General features: G+C 39.5%; 1 protein-coding gene across 1 annotated transcript in view; it reads right to left on the reverse strand.

Moving 5' to 3' along the window:
- Positions 1 to 5,216: 5,216 nt before the first annotated feature.
- The window catches only part of scn1laa (sodium channel, voltage-gated, type I-like, alpha), a 29,549-nt gene continuing 9,373 nt past the window's right edge, over positions 5,217 to 25,392 (reverse strand). The window contains exons 7-27 of the mRNA XM_074659378.1: positions 24,542 to 24,781; positions 23,808 to 23,871; positions 23,539 to 23,680; positions 21,742 to 21,948; positions 20,174 to 20,440; positions 18,521 to 18,892; positions 17,647 to 17,773; positions 17,303 to 17,538; positions 17,037 to 17,210; positions 16,588 to 16,944; positions 15,925 to 16,410; positions 13,107 to 13,239; positions 12,843 to 12,997; positions 12,461 to 12,634; positions 12,249 to 12,371; positions 9,924 to 10,199; positions 9,734 to 9,790; positions 8,324 to 8,461; positions 8,077 to 8,181; positions 7,706 to 7,976; positions 5,217 to 7,608 (exon numbers count right to left, since the gene is read on the reverse strand). Coding sequence (XP_074515479.1) covers positions 6,422 to 7,608; positions 7,706 to 7,976; positions 8,077 to 8,181; positions 8,324 to 8,461; positions 9,734 to 9,790; positions 9,924 to 10,199; positions 12,249 to 12,371; positions 12,461 to 12,634; positions 12,843 to 12,997; positions 13,107 to 13,239; positions 15,925 to 16,410; positions 16,588 to 16,944; positions 17,037 to 17,210; positions 17,303 to 17,538; positions 17,647 to 17,773; positions 18,521 to 18,892; positions 20,174 to 20,440; positions 21,742 to 21,948; positions 23,539 to 23,680; positions 23,808 to 23,871; positions 24,542 to 24,781 — 5,291 coding nt within the window. The 3' untranslated portion in view covers positions 5,217 to 6,421. The remainder of the gene's footprint in view (positions 7,609 to 7,705; positions 7,977 to 8,076; positions 8,182 to 8,323; positions 8,462 to 9,733; positions 9,791 to 9,923; positions 10,200 to 12,248; positions 12,372 to 12,460; positions 12,635 to 12,842; positions 12,998 to 13,106; positions 13,240 to 15,924; positions 16,411 to 16,587; positions 16,945 to 17,036; positions 17,211 to 17,302; positions 17,539 to 17,646; positions 17,774 to 18,520; positions 18,893 to 20,173; positions 20,441 to 21,741; positions 21,949 to 23,538; positions 23,681 to 23,807; positions 23,872 to 24,541; positions 24,782 to 25,392) is intronic.

The following is a 25,392-nucleotide window of genomic DNA, read 5'->3' on the forward strand; positions in this document are numbered from 1 at the left end:
AATAAAAATAAAAATAAAAATAAAAATAAAAATAAAAATAAAAATAAAAATAATAATAATAATTAGGTAGCAGTAGTAGTAGTACTAGTAGTAGTAGTAATAATAATAATAATAATAATAATAATAATAATAATAACAATAATAACAATAATAATAACAATATATTATTATTATTATTATTATTATTATTATTATTATTATTATTATTATTATTATTATTATTATTATTATTATTATTATTATTATTCAGGTGGTGATCTAGGTAAGGAATAAGATAAGATAATATATTCCTTTATTAGTCCTGCAGTGGGGAAATTTGCAGTGTCCAGCAGCAAAGGGGATAGTGCAAAAAGCAAGATTCATCAGCTAACACAGTAAAAAAAAGAGCTAAACAAAGTGTAACAAAATATGAACCATTTAAATACAAGGAAGTATAATAATAGGAGTGGTATATACAGTATTGACAATAAACAGACTATTAACAAAATTGCACAAGTTGAAAATAATATTGTACAGTGAGAATGAATAATGAATGAATGAATTAATGAAATTCCACTTGAAAATATCAGGTTATGTGTAGGGGGAGTGGTTATAGCCTAGGCCTAAATATGAATTAATTAGTGGATTTTTACCATGTGCTATGATTTTAAGACAGCAGGTCAAAACAACTTCTACAGCATCTGAAGCAACAAGCAGGAACAAAATATTGCATGTCGAGGTAGCTTAAATCTACTTTGAATATATGGAAATGATTTCAGGGAGCTCAGTGGTTGGGTTACACCCATACACTCACTGAGTTTGGATTGACTATTTACTATCCTCAGTTTAGGAAAGACATTCAAAGATAATGTCAACATGTTATCTAATTTTTGTTATTGTGTAATATAAATTATATTATTGTTCAGCTTATCCAAACAAGAAAACAAGAGCATTTGCGCAAATGAACACATCTTTACATAGTTCACCATCTGCAGTGGAAGCATGGGCTATTTCCATCCAGCCAGTAGTAGCTGGTGGCCAATCTTATGCAACACCATTGACTGTTAAGTATGAAGCGTTGATGTCTACAGTGTTGAGTCCATGAGGGGAGCAGCCAGTGTCCAGCATGGGTGCAACTGTTCCAAGAGAGACCTTTCCATGCCTTGTCAGATACTATTTAGCACTAACTCTGGCACATAATCATTACTCTCTGCAGCACACATCAATGGAAGAGTAAATCAGGTTGGTATCGAGCCCTGAGCATGTGCAATAATGGGGAAAGTCTGTGTACTGTGCCACACGGTTTAGCTCACAGTTTTGAACGCGTATTGTTAGAGGTTATTTTTCCACAATTAATACACATGATGAATAATATCTATTTAGTGTGAACTATTTTGTGTTTATTACAGTAATTAATAAAATCCAAATTAAATTGATTATATTTTCCCATAATACACACACACACACACACAGAGTAGTTAGGTGGTAGGTAATCAAGATGTTGTACTTAGCAAAGAGCAATAAATACTGCATGTGTTGTTGCACTCACAAAGAATGCATTTGAAAACCTATTAGAGGAAAGACTGTGGAATATGCACCCCCTGGGATATGGTGCTATAGCATTCTAATGGCTATATCCATTGTGGTTTGTACAGACCATTATTGATCAAAGAGCCATGCCCAATAATACAAGCAGCTCACTTGCAAATTAACTCTTTTATTTCGTTTTCCGTATGTGTTGCTTGTAATTTGATTGCCTTGCACTTCAGGACACATACCCTTGTATAGGCTACACACAACAAGTATTATGTTGATGGTATAGGATTTCTATTTTCTTACATATTTGCAGTTACTATATTGTTGTAATATCTCATGAAACAGAAATAGAAAAATCCTCTGTTGTATTTCTGCTTGACAAGGTGTTGGCTGTAAACTGCAGTATTTGTGTTTGTGCTGTGTGAGTTACTGAGGGAGTGGTTCACTTGAAACAGACAGTGCTTGTGTGTGTATGATTTAGCGGTGGAGATCAAAAGTGAGTGTGTGTGAGTGTCTATTAGCACACAGGGAAGGTAGGGGGGTACTCACCACTACCTAATCTAATGGGATTTTCCTCCCATCTATCTACAGCAAATGAAATTACAGAGCCGTTATGGGAAGCATTCTCAGATTTCTCTTTAAATTGTTTTTCCCCCTGCCCCTCCATGCATGCCAGTGGCGAGATCCCGAGCCAAATAGACATCCTTTCACATATAACATGTCCACATATTATTGCCCAGCTTGCGAGACTACCGGGGTGGGGACGGCAGACCAACTTCCGACCTTCCACCCTAATGCAGTCTAACAGAGGAGCTTGATGTCATGTTGCCGGGCAACCGGCGAGGAGAATCTGCAGAATCACTCTTGATTTACTGGTCATTAAAATAGGCAATCTGTAACCCCACCTGTTGGAGCTGTGTGCTGGTTTCAGTCATAGGCTACATTTCAAGTATATTGACTCTCTTACATCAGTTGACATTATAGGAAATTTTAGTTTTTAACAGAATAAGAATATTTCGATATTTACTTAAAGTAAAGTAAGTGAGATTTTCATGTTTTTTTTTTATTATAAAGCAGGCTTAAGTCCTATATAGATACTGTGAAAGTATCAAAAAACTCAATCCACAGGGAAATACAGACAACCCGTATTCAGAAACTCTGCATTTGAAACAAGCTGTCAGGATTTCTGCCCATTCGTGATGTCACGAATATACAATATTTAGACCCTTGACATAATTTTAAACGTAAACATTATAAATGTGTCCCAGTTTATTCCTGGTTGCAGTGTATGTGAATGTCATCAGCTGATAGGACGTAAACATGGACCCAAGCTGTTGCGTAGCAAACACAAAATACAAGTATGAACCTGAAAATGAGCATGATATGGGACCTTTAAATAATTGCTTGTTACAAACACTCATAAATATGCATCATGATTTATAACAATGACACATTATAAAGCATTTTATAATGACTCATAATGTCAAGTATCATAATATTTAATAATTGCTGGGTCACTCACTGACTTTTTTTTTTGCAAAGGTCATAGTGTATTATATATTATTAACTACACTATTCTATAGTTGTAATATGTTATAATCTTTTACAATATATTATAATCACTGTTGTGAAAACATTTCATTAACTCAAGCAAGAACAACACACAAAACGTTTTTACTTTACTTAAAGCAAACAATGACCACTTAGAGTAACTCATAATTACATTGTAATACATTATAACAGTAATTATAATGTATTACAACTATGGAATTATAATACAGTATGATCTGCAAAAAAAATAGTGAGTGACCAGCAATTATTACATTTTATGATACTTGACCTTATAAGTAATTATAAAATGCTTAATAATGTGTTATGATTATTGTTATAGAACATTGTGAATATTTATGAGTGCTTATAACTGCAATTAAACAATGCTATGAGCAGATTATAATGCATTATATGTATGTTTATAATGCATTATAGACATGGGCGTCAAAGAAAGTGTTACCCAAACATTTATTTAGAGACAGCTCAGTTGTTCTGCTGATTGGCTTGTCAGGAAAACAACATGTGAACCATAAAGTACTGTGAGTGGGTGCGGCGCAAACTGATAATCACATCATTGTGAGACAGTATGGCAGGAATAATCAGCACTTTGCCATCAGCCTCTTGTTTACTGCCCTCAGGATTCAGCAGCCACAATAGGTAAAAGCGTTGTTGGACTGTAATGAATATTTGGACTGTTATTAATTATTAATAAAATGTTCCACCCACTTAAGATGCTAATAGTTTCCGGCAGGAGCCACAAAGCGCACTCAGAAACCAGATTCTAGCTTCCGTGCACAGATGTCTCTGTTAAAACTGAAATGAAATGAAACACATTTTCAGTTCTGAAGCTCCCTTCTTGGCCAGGAGGGAATCAAATAGTTTGAAGAAAATGTAGCTATAATGTATTGTCATGTCACTCAATAGGATTTGCTTAGTCAGACATTCACAAGTGCTTTCAATGTCCCCAAAAATTCAAAAGAGCAATACAAGTTGAACCATTTACAGTTTGAGTGCTCGTTACGATTTGCACATGAAATGGACACCGATAGCTTCAACATTTTACAGGTTCTGGGTTGACACTAATGCTAATTACGGTTTGGTAACTGTCAGCATTGCAACAGTCATAAAGCTTATAACTGTAAACTCTAATGCTTAATGCCTCTGATTGTGGTCAGCACTTTAGATCCATTTTTCAAAATTAAATCCCACCACTCAACTGGAAGTTATTACGACATGCAATCTGATGATTACTCATCAGTTTTCATTCAACTATATGATCGTGAATCCTTGCCTGCTAGATATCAATGACATTATTTTACCAGCAAAGATGATGTGCAGTTGAAGTAGGGAAATACATAAATAATCACTATTAAAATCTCAACATAATAAAATACTGTAAGTGCCCATTGTAAAGGAATATACACTTAGCTGTGCTCGGACTTTCTAATAAGACTTTCAGACATTTCAAAGACCGTTAGGAACAGCTAAACATAACATTGATATAAAAAATGTGGTCTCTGAAAAAAACAAAAAACATGTTAATTTGTTAATTACTGCACATTCAGAAGTGTCAGACTAAGCTAGGCAAAGCTAGACAGGCTAACTTGTGTTTAGATATAATATGTAGAAATAAAATACCTCTGTTCATGGAAAAAGTAAAAGTATGCGGGAAAAAAAAAAATTTGTAGGAAAACAAAAATATTATTTTGCACCAGTTCAGTTGGCTTCCTGTGAATAAGTGTGCATATCACAGTATATTAACACACATTTAGTGTTTGAACAAGAACATCAGCTCAAATATCAAGAAATGTAAGCTCTTTGCATGGGTAAACAAAGCATATACTGTAACTGCACACAATTATTGATTATCTATCTATCTATCTATCTATCTATCTATCTATCTTTTTTTGGAGAGACAGAGGAACAGACATAAAGCAGTACACAGTTTCACTAGTACATTGACGATAACAAGGTGATTCTTACTTAAAGACAAAAAGGCAAGCAAAGCCCAACCTGTAATCCACCTCTAACCCCTCCACAGTCACCTAAAAAAAGGAAACAGTAATTAAATGAAGGACCTTACATACATAAAAAATATATAGAAATGTCTTTAATATAAAGAAAATAAATGAATATTTTAGGCATACTTGAGGTACATGTCATCTTTATTCTTTTGGCGTTTCAGTGAAATAGGGTATAGCAGTGTCTTGCATGCAGTTTATTTATACACTACAAGCATTATGCATATGAATGATGGCAGATGTTAAATTCTATGTCTTCAATAACATTCTTTCATTATGCATAAAGTATATTTGTAAGTATTGAACATTTTAATTACATGCAAAATATACTTACATGAATGGAATTATACATTTATAACATGGAACAGCAGATGTAGTGGTTGTCATAGCAATGGGAAGAACTGACAAACTGCCACTATAAAATGTAAACAGCAGTAGGAAACATGAGATGTGTGATGCCATGTCCTTGAGACAATCATTCAGAATATTCTGAGCCGTCTCTCATCCAATTTAGATATTTATCATGATAAAGATTGAGAGGTAAACTGTGACAAAACAGTTTACAAAGCGCGCAAAAACATAATCCTTTTCCAAATAAGAATATGCAGTTAACGGTTGAAAAGTAAAGCTTAGGCAGCAATCAAGCAGGGCTTTGTGTTATGAAGAAAAATGACTGTCCATGTAACAGTTTTCACCTCACATTCTTCGCACCATGAAGCCTGATGGACAGGGAGAGAGCAGTGATGAAAATAGTACACTCTAGCATGCATAATCATGGAGAAACATTCATGCAGGTCTACATCTCTAGTTAACTGCAGCAAGTCTGACGTGGTCTCTTGGATTTGTCAAGTATTCTAAGTGCTATCAGTGAGTAAGACCAGCCTTGAAGCAGTGCTGCTCGTTGTAAAGACTATCCACTTTTGAAGAGTAAAAAAAAGTGTATAAAAAGTAAATTAACCAAACTATGAATTCTTAACGTAATAACGTAAAAATTGTTTTTTTCCTGCTTGAAAAAAAGGTAAGTAAAGTAATACAACAGTCAGTGATATAACAATAATTCAAGACACTGGATAGCAGAACTAGCTGCAATAGAAGTTAAAGCATTAACTAATGTGTCTTTCAGAACACTTCAGCACAAACAGCCATCCTCGCTCCTGAACGCAGCCTGGATGAGCCACTTTACACTAACCGTTAGACTCAAGTAAGCATGGTCAGTTTGGTGTACATATCCACACTAAGGGAGGGAGTCCAATGGATGTCTTTTTAGTCACTTTCAAAGGTTGTAAACATTTTGTCATTAATTAAAATGTCTTTGTTGCATCTCCAGCATTCTTTTACAGATATTGCTCTCCGACATCTTTGCCCTCAACCTCCTTTTCACTTTTGTCTTTTTCATATTTGTTGTTCCCATTTGTTGTCGCAAATGAAGGTTGAGGGGACGCCGAAGGTGTCAGTTCATTTTTATCGGCGCTAGAAATGTCTTGGAGTTTGTCTGTGACAACATCCTCTTTGTCAATGTGTGTCTCATCATCCTTTTGAATGTTATCACTGGATGTGTCAGAGGGCTTCATGGCAGCTTGTTTCTTATACTCTCTGAATGCTCTCTGGATGATGGTGGCTGACGTGTCCTCCTGTTTGCGGCGGAGGGTGGTGGTGATGGGTTCGAAGGACATTTTGGAAGGATTGGAGGCCATGAAGCGCTCCTCCATCTGCCCCCTTAGGATGTCCATCTCCCCGCCCTCGCCCAGAGCACGTTTTGTGAATGCAAACAGGATGTCCAGACAGTGAATGCGCTCACCGTTCACCATTGGTAGATCCATAGCGATCAGTTCCATCTTGTTAGGCTTGGCTATGCGTAACGGCGGGTCCAGAGCATCTGCAAATTCTGACAGCATATAGTACTCCATGAACTGCGTCGCACGAGGATCAAACCTTTCCCAGACCTCATAAAACGTTTCAAAATCATCCTCACTTAGTGGGTCCGCGCTCTCCTCAGTGGCCACGCTGAAGTTCTCTAGGATGACTGCAATGTACATATTTATCACAACAAGGAAACAGATGATGATGTAGCTTACAAAGAAGGCAATCCCCACAGGAGGATTCCCACAGTTTCCCTTGACCTTACTGCCAGGATGCTCCATGGCGTTGTTACAATCATATTCGTGTTTGTTGAGAATGGGATCGAGTAGGCGGTCCCAACCTGCGGAGGTGGTGATCTGGAACAAACAGATCATGCTGTTGCCAAACGTCTCAAAGTTGAAAAGGTCATCGATGCCTGCTTCCCTCTTGACGTAAGCAAAATTTGACATGCCAAAGATGGCATAGATAAACATCACCAAGAACAGTAAGAGGCCGATGTTGAACAAGGCAGGAAGTGACATCATCAAGGCAAACAGGAGAGTGCGAATTCCTTTGGCACTTTTAATAAGGCGGAGTACGCGGCCGATCCGGGCCAATCGGATGACTCTGAACAAGGTCGGCGAAACAAAATACTTCTCTATCAGCTCTGAGAGAAACATGCCTGAGGAAAGAAAGCAAAACATATTAGACTGTAAACAACACAGACATATACTGACACAATGAATGATTTGAACACAGCGAACAGAAGCGAGTCATACCGATGATTGACAGGACAACGACGATGAAATCAAATACATTCCAACCATTTGTGAAAAAATATTGGCGAAGTGCGATCATTTTCAACAAGCACTCTCCAGTGAAGAGGATAATGAATATCAAATTAATATTGTAGAGCATGTCGATCTTTTCTTTTGTCTGTTCTTCAGTTTCCACCATCATGGTGACCATATTAAGCCATATCAGAACCATTACTACAATATCGAATGCTTGTTTTGTAATTAAGTCAAAGACTAATCCTTGAAGTTTGTTCTGAAATAGACAGAGAAACAAAAATACATTTTAGGTGCTATGAAACAAGGATCACATTTGTAATACAGATTAGATGCAGTGATGATTAAAGTTAACATACTGATGGTCTAGGAATAGGCTTTTGGGGTTTCTTTGACCCCAGCTTTTTCATGGCATTGTAGTATTTCTTCTGTTCTTCTGTCATGAAGATGTCCTGACCTCCAAAGTAAACAGGGAATGCGAGACATGTTAAAAATCAGCAAAGGTGATGAGGAGCTACTGAAAGTAATGCTTTTAAATATTGCATTTCTGTCAGAAAATCAAGTCAAAATACCAATTTTAATTTAAAAAGCAGATTTGATACTTATCTTTTTCTTTTGCTGATTGAAATTGTCTATGATGACACCAATAAAGAGATTGAGTGTGAAGAAGGCTCCAAATATGATGAAAATAACAAAATACATGTACATCTTCAGGTTGATCTCATATTCTGGTTGTTGGTCTTGCTATAATAGTGACACAAAATGGAGACATTAGTACGTTAAAGTTATGAGTCCTGGTTGATTTGGCAACTGGTGCTAACAGCGAACACTCATGGACCACACATTTAGCGTATTTGTTTACAGTGAAGCCAAACAAACTCATGTTGTTGTAATAAAGACGTTAGTCAATGATAATTGCAACTGTGATCTGATTTCATGTGCACACAGCACAAGTAGTTTCCACACAACAGCTGTGCATAGTGAGTAAGGGATAACGTAGAGCGAGCCGGTCATTGTTGTGAAAGAAACCCAGACAGGGCGATGCGATGCGATGCGATGCGATGCGATGCGATGCGATGCGATGCGATGCGATGCGATGCGATGCGATGCGATGCGATGCGATGCGATGCGTTGCGATGCGATGCGATGCGATGCGATGCGATGCGATGCGATGCAGAGGGGTCTCTCATCGCCCTGAAGGGGTTTCTTTCACAACAATGACCCGCTAGCTGCACATTATCACGCTTATTACACGGCTACTTACTTAAAGGGACCGTTTGTAACTTTCAGAAATGCTTGTTAACAGCGACACCTGTGGCCATTAAGTCAACGAAAGTCAGCGTCGGCCTCACGCTTGCTCGCTCTAAATAGACATGAACGAGCATCGCTCAAAACAGTGAGGCGACACACGTCAGCTCAAACCACAATATCCCTCTATATTTCACCTGCTTGGCAGTAATGTTAGTTGACCAGACGAAGGTCTCTCCATGAATCAATGCTGATCCTAGTGTTGGCTTTTCCTGCCTCAGCCTCCGGGGCTGAAGCAGGAAGAGAAACGTTATCGTCTTCAACCGGGTGCCGGTGTCCCTCTCCGGGTGCAGGAGGGAGACACCGGCGCCCGGTCGGAGATGATAACGTTTCTAGCTGTGGAGCCCCGTCACTTCACAACACACGGGAAACCTCTGTTGGTCTGGAGGAGCTGCAGCAGTTATTTCTGCACAAACGTTCACTAGATATTCTCAGAGCTACGAAGTCTTCTGCAGTGTGTAGTGTGCGCGCATGCACGTGTGGAGGTGGAGCGAGACAGCGAGAACGCGTGCGGTGTGTGAGTGAAGGCAAGCAGGCAGAGGAGCAGAGATTCTGGCCACACGCGCATATGCGAGCACGCATGGGATCCCAACCCAATAGATTTATACATGTAAGAAGTTACAAACAGTCCCTTTAAGTATTGTGATATTACAAGAGAGATTATAAAATGTAACAAACAGGTTGAGATAAACCTTGACATTTGATTACCTTGGCTTGAGAGTCCACAGCAGCATACATGATGTCCATCCAGCCCTTGAATGTAGCCTTTAAAGAAATGAACAATATCCACAAAGAAATATTGTATTTGACCTTTTTATCACTTCCAGTTTTCCACCAATATAGCAAATAACAAATTTACAATCTTAAATCAGCATTTGTCTAATGTTCAGTTACTTACCACTTGCAGCAGTGCAAGGTAACCCAAGCCAACATTGTCAAAGTTGATTTTGACGGTCTTCCAGCGAGCAACCCCTGAGTCCATCTTGTCACAGTCTGACATGTTTTTCACCTCATCCAAAGGGAAATCCTTATTTGAGCTTATGTTGACACAATGGCCGTACCTCCCCGCAAATAAGTTGACTCCCATGATGCTGAAGACGAGCCAGAAGATGAGACACACCAGCAGCACATTGAAGATGGAGGGAATGGCTCCAAGTAGGGCATTGACAACCACCTGCACAACAACATATAAACACAATTCATCTGTACAGCAGAGATCACAGGATGTAGCATTGATGCACAACACTCTGGTAATGGTAAGAATAGGAAAACACATGAGTGAATGTTTCAGTACCAACATACACATCAGCATGAGCCTATCACAGCTATGACTAACACCAAATAGCTGAAATACAGTAACGGTGCATGGCAAAGGTGGGAAAGGAATTAGGGGAAGGGGCAGGAGATTGACGCGGTGTACTTTATCTAAAAGTTGTCTTAGTGGGTAACAACTACATTTTAGAGAAACATTAAAAAAGAACACCTTGTGGAGGCATGACGACACCACAAAATTTGCTTACTGTAAACAGAAACATAAATAACACATGAAGAAATCACGTTAAAGAACCTAGTAAACAATGTCCAAAAGAGTGAAATTACAATGGAAACTCTAATGTAGTGCTACTGACGCACATGAAAAGCTACTCATGCAAATGAGGGGATTCACTATAGCTACCATGTGAGGAAAGACCACAGTGCTGTAAAGCGCTAGAACACCACAACATGACAACTAATCAATACATGCTACATTGATTTCAGCAGCCGACAACCCTCCCCCCTTCGGTTACATAAGTCGTCAAACCCTGTTTAGACCGGGCTTGCGATGCACAGCAAAATATTGCACATTGTGTTGTATTGTAATGGTATGAGATGTTACAACAGAATGGCAACACTGAAAGCTTCAGTAGGCTTAACATTTTTTGGCGTCATTGGGCAAAAATTCCATAATAACCTTTTGGCATATTGTAATTCAAGTGTTCTGAAACTTCTGCACCTCCTCATGGCTCTGTTTTCAGGCATTAGAAAATCTAGCCCATGATGGGACACTCTGGCCAATCACAGGTCATTTCAGAGAGAGAGCGTTCCTATTGTGAGCTCCTAGCTGGTGGGCGGTGCTTGGTATTTCAACGGCAGATCTCAACATGGCTGCCAGGACACAAACTTTCTCATTTCACAGCTAAACAGTGCACTACAAGATGTTTCTGAAAACATTTGAGACGAGAAATAGGCACTACAGTAGTAGAATATTGATTCATATTTGATCAGCGCTACCTAGTTTGACTGTTTGGTCGGAGTTCGCAAGTGTTTGACATCTCATAGACAGTAGCTGGATGGCAGACACCAGATCAGCTCTGACTGCTTGTTTTCCTCCAGTCTGTGAAATCTTGCAGAGCACCGGAGGACACAGAGGCACAGGATTTTTTTCAGATTACCTTTCTCATGTGCTACTGTCACGATATAGGCTAGCGACCGTTTTATAAAAATAACTTTTTTTACTCATATTTGCTCCAATCTCGCCTACTACTGCTTTAAAGGAAAAGTTTGATATTTAACAGATTATATCTATATGTTAGATATGAAGCTGGAACAAGGAGATGGTTAGCTTAAGACCGAAAACAAGGCAATACAGCAAGCCTGATTCTATCTAACAAAATCCACCTACCAGCACCTCTAAAGCTCACTAATAACAATGTCGTATCTTGTTTGTTTAAGTTACTGTATACAAATTGTAAAGTGTTTAAAGGAAGTTATGTGCCGCCGGACAATTTGTTGCCCGGGAGAAGTGACTTCCTGGAGTCTTGTCTTCACGTGAGGGTTCCAGGCAACCAGTTGAGACTCCAAGAAGTCACTGCTCCCAGCCAAAAAATAATACCACACACAACTCCATGAAACCACAACTTGTTGTTTTTACACCTTTTTTTTGTACGTGTTAAACAACTGAGACATAACGTGTAAATGTTAAACTATTCCTTTAATCCAAATCCTGCATCACTGATGTATCATTAGATGGTAATTTGAAAGAAAGTGAATCAACTTTGTCATTTAAATATTTAAGTCAGCCGGAGGACAAATGACAGCTGGAGAAAGAGGATTAGGGAAGGACAGGAATGCTTCATTTACATGCAACACATTTTGGATTTTGCAAGATTATAGAGCTTTTGGCTGCTCTTGTGCCTATACTCTGTACCAGTGCAGCGAGCTGGTGACATCCAGTGACTCTTACCCTCATGCCTTCGAATCGTGACAGGGCCCTTAGTGGCCTCAGAGCTCGCAGGGTTCTCAGAGACTTGATGGCACCGAGTTCAGCATATCCCATGGCATTGGCTGTCATACTGACCAGTGAGACCTAGAGCACATGCACACGCAGATGTCTTAAAAAAACAACATTTATTTTTTCGTGTGTCTTTCTGTGTAAGAAAAGGTGTGTCAACCTACATCAACAATGAGGAAGTCCAACCAGCACCAGGCATTTGTAAAATACTTGGCATATCCATACGCCACCCACTTCAGTAACATCTCCAGAATGAAGATGTAGGTGAAGATTTTGTCTGCAAACTCCAACATCGTTTTAACGACCTTCCTCTGCTCAATGTAGACGTCCTCAAATGCCTGGATGTGAAGAAGACGATAGTGAGTAATTCATTGTCAATAGGAATACAAACAAAATAAATACATCTTATTCAAAAATGTGACCTTACTTTGTAGGGAATAAGAAATGTTCTATTTGAAAGGTTAGACTGAATTAACAATACAATATTTACAATATGTAAATACATGAGGGCAGCCAAATAAATCCGGTGTCTTTTTTTCTTCTTACCAGGGCTCCGCTGCTGAGCAGGATCATGAAGATGATGAAGCTCTCAAACCAGTTGTGCTCCACGATCCGGAAGCAGGTCTTTCTAAGCGTCCACCACATCTTCCACCAGCCCACTTCCACGTTTACCTGACAACACTTGAACTTTTGCACACAGCCTGAGACAGAGACAAAGGGGAGATGGTGATTTACCAGTAATATGGAGTATTAGTTTAATGTCGAAGCTGTCGTAGGTTAAGTGGTGGTTGTAGTAGTAGTAGTACTCACCTTCAGGAAAGCAGGCGTCAGGTTCCATAATTTCTTCCAATTCAAAGTCTACAGACTCTCCTCCTTCCCCGCCTGGCAAACAGTCGATTGTGCTGCCCTCAGAGGAGCTGGACTGGCCATCGTCGTCTACAATCTGCGGATGAAGCCGAGTAAAACCAGTGTTAGATGAGCAAACATAACAGAGCCATGGCAAATGTAAGGGGCTGTCACCTGTCTGTTCACAAACTTCTTCATGCACTCTCTTCAAAATGAAGTTACTGTCATACAAAAGTAGTCATAAGAGACTAAAAGACATACCAAGAGCCTTGCACAAGACATATGTAATTGGTATGTTTTAACTCCCATTTAAACGGTTGTCTGCTGTGTGTCTTGTTTAAGGCTGTTGGTAAGAAGGACTTCACAAGAATCATTGACATGCATTCAGTTCAAGTTTGAATCAAATGTATGATGGTAGAGTGCATGCGTGAATCAGTTTTTGCTGTAACAAGATTGAACAAATGTTATGTTTAAATGTCGACATGAAAATACATCTGCACATCCTCTTTCAGCAGTCTAAATGTAAAATAAAAAACATAAGGGCACCCTCATTAGCTTACTCGTCAACAGAAAAGTCTACATTATAGTTGCTGCTGTTGTCTAGCCTTCTCATAACTCCACTTAATGTGGGAGAGGATACCTGACCCTCAAAGACATGACATTTTACCAAACGTGATGGTGATATTGATTAGTCACTATCATTTCACATATTCTTTTTATTATACTGTATAGTTGCTGTTATTTATTTAGATAAACAAGAGTAAAAAGATATGAGCGTACTACAACTGTCTGCCCAGCATGACTTGTTTTACCTGTCAAATGTTTGCTTAGCCATTAGAGACTATAGTATATGGTATACAGTACTTATGCACATACAGTATGTATGAGTATATACGTATGTATGAAATATAAAAAACAAAGTACATTTAATCAGGCAGAAATATCTAAAAATGATTGGAGATTTGCAGCCTGGCGGTGTTGTACAGTAGCCACATGGTCTCCGATTCAGCCTGCTGTTGTATGGCTTTCTACAGGGTGTGTCTCCTAATAGCTGGTAGATGAGAGCAGCTTGAATGCCTTCCTGCAGAATGCAAGAGCACTCAGCTGTCCTGGGACCAGCTAATGCCGTGCAGGGAATGACGTAAGCATGTTACTGTGATATACAGTGAGCACTAAAGTCAATGTGTTGATGATTTGTGCTTCAATTCTATCAGATGCACTTTGGCAAAATCATGTTAAGACTGTGGAACATTAAATATAATGTTTCTTTCTGAATAGTCAGTGTCATGTTGAATTATCTATAAAGCATGGTTTGCAGGAAGCCTTTGTATGTATGTGCTTGCATGTGATTGCATTTCAATGGGTTTGATGTCACGATGCAAAATCACCATTTTGTCAAAATCACCATTTTGTCAAAATCCCATAAACAAAACTAAAATAAATTGTATTAAAGAGGACCCATTATGCTTTTGTGCATTTCCCCTTTCCTTTAGTGTGATATATATTTTTTTGTGCATGTAAAAGGTCTGCGAGGTTACAAAGCCCAAACTCCACGCCAAAGGGAATTACTCTTCCCCCACAGAAACACTGCTCCTGAAGTGCCTGAAACGCCTTGCTTGAAGTCCCACCTTTTCTTCCCTAACGTGGTGATGTCACCAAGTAATACATTTGCATAATACCTGCTTAGCAGCTTGTTTGGCACAACCTGAGTCCGAAGAGTTTGGTTCGGTTGACCAGTCACAACAGAGTGGGCCAGCTGACCAAACAGAGCAGACAGGGCTTTTCGGGGCGGGGTAGGAGCTCAAACAGAGCGTTTCAGACAGAGGGTGAAAAGACCGGTATGTAGCACAGCCGGTATGAGAAAAAATAAAGCATTTTCTGAACATTAAAGCATGTAAACATGCTTTGATAGAAACCCAAAGTACAAGTATGCACCTGAAAATGAGCATAATACTGTAGGTCCTCTTTAAATTAAATTGACTTTCACTGATGTTTGAATGGATACAAACATTTCAGCATCAACCAAAATACAAATTCAGGACTGGAGAGTGAATGAAGTAAGGTCAAAAAAGGATGGGTGATCTGTTAAAAAGGTTACTGGATGGTTACTGTAAATGACGCAGGCCATCTCCATGATGAATGTAATGTATAGTAAAGTGTTCTTACGAGTCTTCTACAGCTTTGAGAGCATCTGTAAAGCAGCAGCAAGCAAGCAGGAATGACTTTGCTTGCAAATCTTCACATAACATATTGCCCGTAGGCAAAATTATTGAAAGCTGAGAATAAATAAATAAGTAGCAATAACAATCATATAATAGACAGTCAGTGTGTTTCCTTTCTTTTCTTTTGCACTGAACTTTCCTCCAACACAAAGCACAAACAGCCCCCTTAAGAGGAGGATTCAGCTCCCAAGCACTCAGGCTTAAATGGCACATAATGTAATCTACACACTGATATTTTCCTGTCTATACGGCCTCTCCCCCGTTAAAGGGTCGTGGTATATGGGATCTTCAGCGAAAAACGCCAACGTCACATGCTCATACCTCATCGCCACGGGCTGAGGGCAAAGTGCTTCAACGTGACTACTGCGACGGATCATACCACTTAGCTACAACAACAGACGTGTTTGCCAAGAACCACAACCGACACTGAAATCCTTTGTCATCCATCACACATCATAAACATTATAGCTGACAAGACTTGGTTTTAAAGGAGCAACTCATTTCTAACAGTGAAGGCACCTTGAGAGACAACATGGACCAATCCACAAGAGCATCCTTACCACATGGCATCCTGCTAAATCGGACGAGAGGCTGCTGAAGTCCTCCGTGTTGAGGTTTTCAAAGTCGGACTCTCCCACAGCAATAGGAACAGTGACAGTCAGACTGGGATTGTTGATGAAAGACATTATCGAATCATCGCTCTTGCTGCTGACTATGTACTTGTCTCCAGTTTTGTCCACTCCAGTCACATCCCCATTCCCATTTTTAGAAAATTCTTTGATTGTATGGTTGGGGACGCCGTTCGGCCCTAAAGGTTTGTGAAGCTCGTCCAGAGTTTTGTCCTCGCCCTTCCCTTTCTTCCTCCTCCTGAGACAGGCGCTGTTGCAGCTGCTTCGAAGCCGGGACTTGACGAAGGCAATGCCATTGTGAATCCGTCCAATTGCAAGCTGCAAATTGTTCGTTTCGTTGTCGTCTTTGTTTTCATTCCGAGCCAGGTTGTCGGCACTGAACGAACTCAGCAGCAGGGCCAGGAACAGGTTCAGCACCTATCAGATAATGACATGAATTTATGTAAGATTGCATCATCGTTAAGCTATTGTACTTTATGATGACAACAAAACTTATGTAGCTACAAAACTGCATCATGGCTGGTTATTCTTTATATCCATCAGCTAAATCTACTTGTTTGAATAATGAATTGACCATAAGAGATGATAATGTACCACAAGGTTTCCAATAACCATGACCATCATGTAGACAATGATGCACATGTGCGTCCCAGCCACCTCCATACAGTCCCACATGGTCTCTATCCACTCTCCACATAGCACGCGGAAGACAATGAGGAATGAATGGAAGAAGTCACTCATGTGCCAACGGGGTAGAGTGCAATCGGCAGAGATTTTACACACACAGTCCTTGTATTTTTTCCCAAACAGCTGCATGCCCACCACAGCAAAGATGAAGACGATAATGGCCAGCACCAGCGTCAGGTTGCCCAAAGCCCCCACTGAATTACCAATTATTTTGATCAGTGTGTTAAGAGTGGGCCACGATTTAGCCAGTTTGAAAACTCTCAGCTGTAAAAACAAAAGAAAAAAACAAGTCATTTCAAATCTTTCGGCACACAAAATGAACATATTGGCTATGACACATATATATTTAGACTTACCAATCTGAATGATCTCAGAACAGCCATGCCGCCCAGTTTTTCCAAGCAAAGTTCCATCAAGCTTAAACTGACAATGATTGCATCAAAAATATTCCATCTCTCCTGGAAGTAATAGTACGGGTCCAAAGCAAGGATCTTGAGGACCATTTCAGCCGTGAAGATGCTAGTGAATACCTTTGGAAAAACAAAAATCAGAAATGCTGACCATTAGCAAACATGATACCTATTTTGCAAAAAAACACTTACTACACTTACAGTCCACTCACCACGTTGCCCACATACAGCATTCTGGTGAAACCGTCGCTTACTGGGTAATGCTCCATGGCCATAAACAGTGTGTTGAGTACAATGCACATGGTGATGCTTAGGTCCGCAAATGGATCCATCACAATTAGTTTAACCACCCTCTTGATCCTCATCCATCTTGGACATTCCCAGATGAGGAAGGTGTGGGCAAAATCATACCAGCCAGGAGGACACTTCTGCCTCGACTCTTCAAGCTCTGATGCACACAAGTGAAGACAAAACCCCAAAAAACATACCAATTATCTTTTTGATATCCAAGATGTAATCAAGATAGGATACTCCTTCCATGGTGTACAATACCCACCCTCCATAGTGCTGGTTATGACACTAGCTATACTGTGAACTCTCTGTCTGGTCTCTGGGCCGTCGAGGAAGTCCATAAACTCCTGTCCTCCACCGACCTGTCCATACTCTGTGTCAGTGGTGTCAGCCTGAAGGTAGAAACCATTGTTACAGATGCAACTGTGCTACAGAAAATAAGTTACCATGTATATACAGTAACAGCTACAAACGTGAACAAAACTGTCAGTATTTTGCATCACAGTGCAAAGCTGCAAAAGTAAAAGGAAGCAATCAAATAGCATTAGAAAAGTTATTGTACATTTCTACACCTCAAATAAGGAAATCTTACAGTTAAACTCTAAGTGATAACTTGGCACAATAATGGCACATCTGTTCAGATGGCCAGAAGCCGCAGATATGTTTGCCAATCATAGTGGATCGAAAAACAAAATGGTAAGGAAATTGTTTTAGTCATTCATGACCATTAAAAACAGCATTACCGGTAGTAAGCTTTAGCATCCACTCTTGTGTCTAACAAGGGCGGTGGGAAGCCTCGTGAACCGCTTCCCTTGCCATGTGTCACAATTATGTATCACAGATTAAGAGTATAAAGTTGAGTTAAAACACCAGCCACTTTATCCTCAAAGTTTGAAAAAGATTTTTGAAAATTTCCTCATTGCTTATATTTTTTTTGTCATGCTAGTGGCATAATGACATTTTTGGCGTTTGTACTTTGGAACTTGGTGCTGCTGTAAAAACATCCTTGAAGGGACACAGTACAACACACAGCGTGAGTCAGACAGGAAAAGGAGAAAGAAAAGCAAGACAACCAAAATAAAAAAGAGCTATCAACTACAATGAAATAGGGCCATCTGCGTTAGATTAGCCTTTCTTACATTGTCTCCGGTGGAGGCCATATCTACCGTCACTTTAGGCAGAAGGAGCCCCATTGGTGACGTTGGGAGTGAGTTCCCACCCACTAGAGACACAACGCCATTGCAGTCTACAGAGCTGTGCTTGATCCCATTGCGTGGAAGTAGGGGATGAGGCAAGAAGCTGCACTGGCTCATACTGCTGCTGCGCCGATCACGACTCCGCGGTAGAAACAAAGAGCCCGCCCGACTCAGGTTGTCCTCAAAAATGCTGTTCTCGTCATCTGCAAATTCGTTTTCTGAGCCCACGTCCTGCGCTTGGCCTCGGAAACTGAAAACGCTGGTCCTGCTGTTCCTTCTGGATGAGAACAGGGGTCCACGGAAACTCAGAAAGGACTAGGAGAAAAAGATATTCTTCAGTAGACACATGATAGATGCTGGTCGCAAAGAGGAGAGAACGGCGATTGTCATATGTGCAAATGACATACAAGAGATTTCTGTGGTGAGATGAAGAAAAAGTTGCCTGATGATGATGATGATGAGGATGATGATGGTCATAATGATGTTGATGAGGACTATAAGGAAATTGCAAAATTAAAAATACATGTTGGTGATGACTGGTGATGACTGGATGAATGTTAAGGATGATGAAGGCTATGATGATGAAGAAGAAAAAGACAAAGATGATCATGATGATGATGATGATGATGATGATGACCATAATAGTGATGAGCATTGCAAGGAGGAAAAATGTAAAATAAAAAATGCATCTTGAAGATGATTGACAATAACAAGAATACAAGAAGTTGATGAAGACAAAGATGATGATGTTGATGACGATGATGATGACGATGATGAAAAGAAAAAAATCATTGTCATTGTGATAGCAGTGAATGAAACGTTCCATTGGGCTTAATTGCTTGACGAGAAAGTTATCACAAAATGTGTTAGAAACTCATGAAGGATCAGGAAAGTTAGCAAATATATATGTTGAATAACATAAACTGAATATTTTTTAAATTACTTGGTATGACACTGGAATTGCTCGCAGCTGTCTGCGGCTGTAATGTAAGCATGGTAATCTCATTATCAATCCATTTGCTTCTCCTCTCCTGCCTGCCACTCATTTTGAGCTCTGCAAAGAGCTGCTTGACAAAAGCCAGCAAGTCTTCTTATTGACAAAAGTTAGACACATCTGACATTCAATTAAGAGAACACTTATCACAGACTGCAGGTTTGATCTCTCCCGATGCAAAATTTTTTCCACTTTTGTCCACCGGAGGAGGCATGAATTTCAAGCACAGCTACTGTCTGACAAGCTTGGTAGATGATTCAGTATTTCTACATTGTTTAGCAATAAAAAGGGTGCAATGAGTCATACTGAAATCTAAGTTGTTGACATTGAATATTACAGCTTATGCCACTGTAATTTGGTGGGACTGTAAACTGAAAAAAGTTTAGATATTAAATTGAAATGTCTAACAATTATTGAGTTGTTTTATTCTTGACTGATTCAGAATATGCCGTAATGAAGATACATAAGTGAAATAATGTCAAATGCACTGCTTAAAATGGGCTTTGGAGTTGAGACATAATAAGCTGAAAGCAGGGCAACAGTTCATGTAGGAGAATATCACTATTTTCATAGACAAATCATACTGACAGATCATACTGAACCTGATGCACAGATGAGCCTTTCATGTCATAGTTGAGCTGGTTTGGATCCACAGAGAAGCGGCAGCGAGCTTTCTTCATACTGTCCTGCGACTCGGATTTGGGAACCTTCTCGTCAGCCCCTTTGCCGTCCTCCTTCCTTTTTCTTCGCCTGTTGCGTTTCTCTTTGGCACTTTTGGTGCTGGGCTTGGAGGCTTCAGAGGAGCTCTCAGGGGCAAAGGCAGCATCGCTGGCCTCCCCACTCTCTGCAGCGGCGGCAGTCGCTGCTGCCTAGAAGAGGAACGAGAGGACAATGGGGGGTAAATAGGTGGAATAAAATGTTGCGATTCTTTCTTTTGTTCAGTTTTTGCTGACAACGTTGTCAGAAAAGTTTTCAATCTGCAGACAGATATTTCTTCCTGGAGGCAGGAGGAAACAGAATATGTCTAATGGGTATAAAAAAACCCACAATGTCTTATTTGGGAGAGAGCATTAAAACGTTAATCCCTGTAGGTCTGAAGAGGATGATTTACAGGACGCAGATTCACACATGTAACCATGTACTGTAGTGCAAGTCAAAAATTTAAGACACATTGCTACATTGGTGCAGCAACTTTCTAATTTGATTGGCAATTGGCAACCACAAGAAATGGTGGAGAAATCAAATGCTGGAATAATTCCATGTTCTGCTACTTTATACGTCTACTTCACAACAGTTCAGTAGATACAAAAAAGTCCACTTCAACCAAGTACAACAGTAAAATACTGCTTACATATTAATGCATCAGCAATAATATTCCAGTAATATAAGATATAATAGTCAAGGCTGTAGCCAGGATTTTAGAAATACTCATGAGTCCAAGACTCCCTCTCCATTCCATCGGTAAATGGTTTTGTATTTTAGCTGTTACATAGTTAATTTACTATTTTGTGCTCAATATTTTTTGTGTAACATTTGTTTCCCAACATTAAGGTCAAAGCCTTCAACTCTGGTGGATAAATACTGAGCTGAATCATTTATTTATTTAATCATCTGTTTAAAACCAGTCAGATTTAAGTACACTGAGTCTAAAACTACTGGAATCAGCCTATAAAATATCCATCATGTAAACATGTTTAATTGTAGAATGTAGACATACAGAGGACATAAATTCAGCTGCAACCATATAGTCAAACAGTCATGGGGCTATTTTTCTGCATTGAGTACATTTACTTTTGATGCTTAAAGTACATTTTGCTAATAATACTACTTATGCACTTGTACTTACTTATGCAACATTATCAATGAAGGACTTTTACTTGCAATGGCGTATTTTTACAGTGCAACTTTTACTTAAGTAAAGGATATAAATACTTCCTCCGCCACTGGCAAAATCCTATTTATGGGTACTGTATAACTGGTTTGCTGTTTGTTCAATGTAAACATCATATGGAAGACTCGTAACACCAGTGTTGCTAGGAAACAACCTTGACCCCCTCAGCTCTCTTTCATAAAACAATCTAATTTCTAGTACTAAACACATGATGCATCCTAACTGCATGTTATTTAATTGGAATCAGTCCTTTTACATTGAGTTATATGGGGATCTAACCTGAGCGTCCTCTTGCTGCTGTTTCAGCTGCTCCAGCATGGCCTTAAACTCTACGTCCTTCTCTTCCTCCTCTCTCATGGTGACCTGGCTCTGCTCCTCGTAGGCCATAGCTACTACAGCCAAGATCAGGTTGATCAGGTAGAAGGAGCCGAGGAATATCACCAGCACAAAGAAGATCATGTAGGGCTTCCCAGCTGCCCGCAACGTCTGGAAGGAAAATAAACAATGTAGTGGTATACTTATTGAATATATTTATACATAACATACTAATTCATTTTTCTTTCTTTTTTATCACATATTTCCCTAATTCCACATTACCGCTTGCTTTGTGCTATAATACTGTCTATGAATATCATTATGTTGTTGTGGCTGCAGCTCCACCAAGCAGCAGCATTTATATAGAGAATATATTCTGAGAAATAATGTCAAGATTAGCATAAACTCATAAACTACAATTGAATTAATTAGATAAAATACCCATCAGACCAAAAGATAAAAAAAAAAAACTATCACTGTTCCATATCATGAGAGACACTGACATAAAAGAGCTCTTTGATAGCACCAAACAGGTAATGCTACCCAGTTACACACAGTGTAGTGTTGTATTACTGTTTGCTTTACTTGCTGATACTACAATGTTAAGCCTATTCAGTGGACTTTAGGGCCATTCAAGTTGTGTTTGCCTGAGTCACAGTGGGACTCATCTTTGTTCCTTCTGACCAAGATGCACCTGCACTTCATTTAGAGGTTTGTTTGAACACTTTTAATACCAACATTGTAATGTGAGAATGTTTTGTCTTTGACAGAACCCCTCCTTAACACAGCAAGCACTGCCTGTTTACGCATTTAGAGAAGCAGACCGTACAAATACAGCATCCTCCACCACACGTGAGGTCAAACATTTCATCAACCTGCCCCCAAAACCAGCCAAAAGACCAAGGAAGACCCATAGTGGCACTTAAGGTTAAAGGGACTATTTGTAAGATTCAGAAATGCTGCTTAACAGCGACACCTGTGGCCTTGAAATCAACGAAAGTCAGCGTCGAGCTCGCGCTTGCTCGCTCTACATAGACATGAACGAGCATCGCTCAAAACAGTGAGGCGACAGACGTCAGCTAAAACCACAATATCACTCTATATTTCAGCTGCTTGGCAGTAATGTTAGCTGACCAGACGAAGGTCTCTCCATGAATCAATGCTGATTCTAGTGTTGGCATTTCCTGCTCAGCGCAGGCTTCAGCAGCGGGGCTCCTCAACGAGTTACGTTATCGCCTCTTGACCGCAGCCGGCAGCCGAAGACACCGGCACCTGGTCGGTAACGAGACGATAACGTAACTCGTTGAGGAGCCTCGTCACTTCACAAGACACGGAAAACCTCTGTTGGTCTGGAGGAGCTGCAGCATTTATTTCTGCACAAACGTCCAGTCTACATTCACTAGATATTCTCATAACTGTTTTAAATCATATTTGCTCCAATTCTACCCACTGCTGCTTTAAGTTACTGTAGGAAGCCAGTTGCTGCAACCATATTTCTCGAGACCCATTTTTATAGACTTTGCGGCTTTCTTTAATATATCTTCTTTTAAGCTGTATTACATGAGGTTTGAGTTTAAACTGTTAATGAATTATCATGTTATTATTGTGTTTATCTCTTATTTTATTTTCATTTTGTGTAGAGCATTTAGTATTTGATATTTTTGAAGCTTGATCAAAAAAGTGCAAACTGAAAATCACATCCATTTATATGTATTATATGCCTGAAAAAGTCCATCCAGTCGTTCTAATTCCACTGCCTACCTGCTGGTAAAGGTTTTCCCAGTAATCCTGTGTCATCAGTCTAAACAGAGAGAGGAAGGCCCAACCAAACGAGTCAAAACTGGTGTAATCGTAGTCTGGGTTCCTTCCTACTCTGAGGCACCTGAACCCCTCTGGACACTGCCTGCAACAAACAGAGAGTCTGTGAAGCTCAGAGGGAACCATCCATACGGTAATGTTAATGCATCATACAAGGATTATAAGCATTCTATATTGTATCCAGTCTTCTAATGGTTGGGGAATAAGCTTACCCAGCTGCACTGCCGTTTCCACAAAGCAATGGGTCTTTTCTGTCTGGGAGGTAATAATAATTTTCTGATGGGGAAACAAAGGAAAAAACACACTTTTTTTGTCAGCAGTGGTTGCTAAAAAAAGCCCATGATAGACAATGAATTATAATATAACAATTATAATTTGAATGGGTACACCTCTAAAGCATTCCTGCAGAAGAGTGCTGCAACAAACAATCTCTCTGAGAGCCCTGTAGTGTTTAGTTATTGTTGAAACAGGGTCACTGAGGTGTCATTTCAACTCTATGGACATTTGTTGAGGCTGTGGTTAGTGCTGTTGTTGAAGTAGGCGGCATTAATGATGTTTCTAGTGGTTCTAAAGTTTTGTCCACCCCAATGAGGATGATAAATAATACATCTCTCAATATAATGCAGTCCAATTCTGTACAACAGCATCATTAAATATAGCCTCATAAATTACATTGTAAAAAGACAATGTAAAAAAAAAAAAAAAAAAAAAAAACTAAATATGGAAAGCCTCACATAGATGGAATATAGTGCATTGTCGTATCTAATTGCATTAGATTGTAGAAGTGCACCTAATAAAGTGGTGAATATTGAAAGAAAACATAAATAATAATGACAAGTTGGCCTAATCACGACTTCTCATTTATCCTTAACACAATAATGATTTGTGTGTTGTTTTTTGTGTTACTTTGAGTCACCAACTCAAAGTAGAACAGTAAAATACTCACCTTTATTGCTCGTGTGGTTGTGCCAATACGTGTCGATCGTTACATTGTCGCGTGTTCCATTCATGTTGGTCACATTAAGTAATGTATCATTCAGATTTCTGACACACTTTTGCTTTAAATGGCCCATGAACAGTTGTAACCCTATGAGGGCGAAGACGCTCAAGCAGAAGACGGTGAGAATCATCACATCGGCAAGCTTCTTCACTGACTGGAACAACGCACCAACGATGGTCTTCAGGCCTGCCAGATACAGTATCACTTGTTACTTTGAGTAGTCAATTATAAGACACTGTCAACATTAACAGCAGGCATGTGCAAACAATAAAAAGTGATGCCAGTGAGCTCTGTCTTTAAAAGGCTACTCCACCGATTTAGTGCTGCACTTCTGTAACATTGTTGGACTCACAATGGAACATTTAAATAAAAAAGGTTAATGCAGCAGAACCAGAGATAACGTCTTTTTTTTATTCCAGGCCTTGTAAAAACCTACAACACCCACAATGCAACTGGACAGTTCTGTTATAGATTTGGGTGTGTTATGCTAGCGGTTAAAGTGGCCTCAAGCCTCAAGTCTCAGGGCTACAGAGGTCTGGTAAGCTCACTTCTTTCTAACTCCACACCCCCAGATTTATTTTAATTTTCAAACTTGTAGTCATCAGCCTCAGTGTTGACTCAAGTGACATCACTTGAGGCAATTTATCAAACTTCACTTATCTCCCTCTGTAGCAGCAAACGTTTTTTTTGCACAGATGCAGTGGACTTTTTGATGTGTAAAATCGGTGAAGACCCCTTTAAAGTAAAACATTCATTCTTTATTTATTTCCACTATCATCTAAGCAATGATATAAAGA

Source organism: Sebastes fasciatus, chromosome 14, assembly GCF_043250625.1.
Source record: "Sebastes fasciatus isolate fSebFas1 chromosome 14, fSebFas1.pri, whole genome shotgun sequence".
In the NCBI taxonomy this organism is placed as follows: domain Eukaryota; kingdom Metazoa; phylum Chordata; class Actinopteri; order Perciformes; family Sebastidae; genus Sebastes; species Sebastes fasciatus.